General features: G+C 39.4%; 1 protein-coding gene across 1 annotated transcript; it reads right to left on the bottom strand.

The window, feature by feature from the left end:
• Window positions 1–1,712: 1,712 nt before the first annotated feature.
• Window positions 1,713–3,304, bottom strand: LOC119364507 (30S ribosomal protein 3, chloroplastic-like). Its single transcript, XM_037629988.1, has 2 exons — window positions 2,948–3,304; window positions 1,713–2,169 (listed from the first exon to the last, which is right to left on the bottom strand). The coding sequence occupies exons 1-2, from the start codon at window positions 3,224–3,226 to the stop codon at window positions 1,888–1,890; spliced, it is 561 nt and encodes a 186-aa protein (XP_037485885.1). The 5' UTR covers window positions 3,227–3,304; the 3' UTR covers window positions 1,713–1,887.
• Between the last annotated feature and the right edge of the window lie 273 nt (window positions 3,305–3,577).

Below are 3,577 nucleotides of genomic sequence, written 5' to 3'. Positions count from 1 at the left end.
ACACACACACATAAAAAGACAACGACATCCTAGTAATTTGCCCCCGTGTGTGTATATAGGCCAGCCCAGTGTATTGAAGGCCATCGCCTTTTTTCAGTTTTTTTCTTTTCTTTTTTATTTTCTTTTGTTTATACTTTGAAATATTCTAAATAAATATATTAGAAAACATTATAAACAGAAAAATAAAATAAAGTTACCCAAGCATTTGAAAATGTTAAATGCATATGAAAAATGCATACAAAAAATACATAATGTGTGTGAATAAAGTTTATCATGTATTGAGAACTGTTAATCCAAAGCATTTGAAAAATACTCCTTCCGTTTCTAAATATTTTTCTTTTTATAGATTTCAAATGGACTACCACATAAGGATGTATATAGACATATTTTAGAGTGTAGATTCACTCATTTTGCTCTGTATCACTGTATGTAGTCACTTGTTGAAATCTCTAGAAAAACAAATATTTAGGAATGGAGGGAGTCAAGTATTTGAAAAAATCAATCATGCACTTAAAAATGTTAAATGTGTATAGATAAATGTTGAACATGTATTAAAAATGATAAACGTGTATTTGAAAATTGTTAATCAAGCATTTGAAAAATGTTAAATGTGTATAGAAAAAACGTTGACCATCTATTAAAAAATGTTAAACTATTTTTCAGAAAAATGTTAATCAAGGATTTGAAAAAACCTTAAATTGGTATAGAAAAAATATTAACCATTTATTCAAAAGATGTTAATCTAGTATTTTAAAAATCATAATCAACCATTTCAAAAAATGTATGAAAAAATGTTGACCATGTATTGGAAAAATGTTAAAGTTGTATTTGAAACATGTTAATCAAAGATTTGAAAAGATGTAAAATGCGTATAGAAAAAATGATGACCATGTATTGAATAAATGTTAATCTTATATATGAAAATTATTAAACATTTAAAAGAAAATTGTATTAGATATATACAAAAAGGTGTATAGAAAAACAATGAAAACCAGAGAGAAAACAAAAAAATCAAAGAAAATTAAAAACAGAAAAAAGAAATGAAGAAAAACCAGCGGAAAACAAAAAAAAACAAGAAAAACCCTGGAAATCCAGTGGAAACCCGGCTTTCGTTTTCTAACAAGGTCGCGACCTACTAATTAAACGTGAAGTGGATGATGGCCCAGTTGCTAGCAGCACTACACTGCAACCAGGAGATCCATCTCTTTTTTGTAGTTATTTCTTTTAAGTATGCGCGAATGGATCAGCCCACAGCTGTAGACGCTTGAGACTGAAGAAAGACTTGCTATGCGCAAGATATAGCCTTTAAGTACGGCTTGCCGGGCTTTCAGCTCAGGCTGACTGCCGACGCTTCCACCGCGATAAACAACGGCGAAGCTTTTTCTTTCTTTCTTTGATTTATTATAAGCTAACAACGGCGAAGCTCGACGCCCGAAATCCCACTGTTTTTTTCTAGCTAGGTTTGCCAGGGGTGTTGACTCTTGACTGGTGAAATTGCATAGTAGCCCAGGATCAAGCTATCCGGCAGAATCTTGGTCATATGTCCATCTAGTGGTACTCCGGTGCAGGTAGCCGCAGGCTTCTTTTCGCCAGAGAATGGTAGGCAGCGCATCATATCATAATATAATCGTAATAAAATACTAGTAGAACCATTCACGGTCGATCATCTTAAACGCCGTCCTTGCCAATAACCAAACCCAAACACACAAGCCTTGCGAGGATTAAATCAAAATTCATTTTCCACAAACAGAATCATACGAGAACAGATTGAATCGATCGATCTACAGGATCATGTACCATGTGGCATTGTGGCTTTAACATTACTGAACAACAAAGCAAGAAGAAAGACACTAAACAGCTCGTGAGGATGGGAGAGCAGCGAGCCCCTCATGTCGATAAGCTGCCGCCGCCTTGCTGCCAGAGGTTGATGATGTCAGTGGCCTGGTTGAGAAGGATGATCATCTGCTTCTGCGAGATCCACTCTTTCTCCTCCAGCTTCGCTCTCAGTTCCTCCCATGCATCTTTCCGTGGCCAGAAGTAGTACGGGCTTAAGGGGATGCTACCAACACCCGGAACCATCTGGTCAAGCGCTATGCCGATGTTCTTCTCCATCCATATGAACTTTAGTACCAGCAATGGGTCCTGCTTTTCAGGCACCTCCACCTTGTACTGCCATGCACAATTCAAATTATCTCAAATTTCATTCTGGTATTACAAATTTTGCCTACCTAATGAATCCAGTTATGCAGTTTTAGCACAGCTCAAAATTAAAATGATCTACAATCAAAACTATTGTTACACTGTCGACTTTCGGATGTCGGACATCACTTCCACAAGTTTGTGCTGTACTGTAACGTGGTTATGATATTCAGGATTTCAGTTTCAATGGACTCTGAGACTAGGGTGCTGTTTTCGTATGCTATTCGTCTTCAAAAAATATTATCTGAGGTCAATTTTAGTAAAATGCAATCCTCATACTACAATCATGAGTGATCAGTTCCATTAAAACGATGAGAGGAGGCCCATCTATGCATATACAACTGTCACTTAATTTCAACCACACACAGCAAATATTCATATAAGAGCAAGGTCCACGGCATATGCAGATTCTACAACATTTTATTTCTTGCTTACATGCAGCCAAATACGAAAAATGGTATGCAGTATGCACTGAAGACCGTACAAAATTTCAAAACTAGACTTCTCCTATTTTATTTTGTGACATCATCCAACTCAATTCGTCAGTGGAAACAGACAGCCTAATAAATTTCAGTGAACAAGAGGACAGTACATTTGCAACGGAATCTAACTGAACTCCTTCTATGTAGTAGTAAAAACAATGTACCAACTTCCACGGACTGAGCTACAGTTGGTACTTAAGGAACTAGCATGATTTATATACGGACAGAAAATGACCCAAGTTCAGAGCAGCTGAAAAGACCATTACCTCCTCGCTTTCCGCCACGGATTCCGCATCTCCTTCTCCGCCAAGTGGCTCCTCGTCCCCCAAACCGACGTATGGCTCCCCCGCTTCGACGGCGCCGGCGGCGGCGGCGGCGAGGATGCGGAGCGAGCGAAGGGGAAGCCTCCTGCTCTTGAAGTGGACGAGGCTGGAAGAGGAGGAGGAGGAGGAGGAGGAAGGGGATGTGGAAGGTCTGGGCAGGGAGACGCGGGGCCGCGACGCGAGGGCCGGCGTAGTAGCGGGGTGGACGGACATCGGGAGCATGGTGTACTTCCGGATAAGAAGAGAGGAGGAAGACGATGATGCCACACCTCTTCCTGTCTCTGCCTTTTCAGCTCTCGCTCGGCGAGTGATAAAACCCAGGCTGTGATGGTTTATAGGCTGGCCCGTCTAAGGCCCACCACTGAGACTTATCGGGCCGCCATAGTATCGTGACTAAAGATAGAAGTATACCCCTCAAAGAATTTCTCAAAAAAAAGTACTCAAAAAAATTGTCTAAAAAAGATAGAAGTAGTTTGAGGCACCTACATTTATTTTTCTCCCCAATACAAGCTATCACTAGAGGGCCTCTCAAGAAATAGAAAATAAAAACTCTAATACACATGCATCTCTACT

Source organism: Triticum dicoccoides, chromosome 2B, assembly GCF_002162155.2.
Source record: "Triticum dicoccoides isolate Atlit2015 ecotype Zavitan chromosome 2B, WEW_v2.0, whole genome shotgun sequence".
Lineage (NCBI taxonomy): Eukaryota > Viridiplantae > Streptophyta > Magnoliopsida > Poales > Poaceae > Triticum > Triticum dicoccoides.
Note: the sequence above shows the minus strand (reverse complement) of the source record. Positions and strands in the feature narration are given on the sequence as shown.

What these genes read in the sequence shown, in the direction of transcription:
- LOC119364507 (XM_037629988.1), bottom strand. Translation starts at nt 3,226, where the DNA reads ATGCTCCCGATGTCCGTCCACCCCGCTACTACGCCGGCCCTCGCGTCG. An exon ending in CCGTGGCGGAAAGCGAGGAG is followed by an intron (nt 2,170 to 2,947) that starts GTAATGGTCTTT and finishes TGTGCATGGCAG; the next exon opens with TACAAGGTGGAGGTGCCTGA.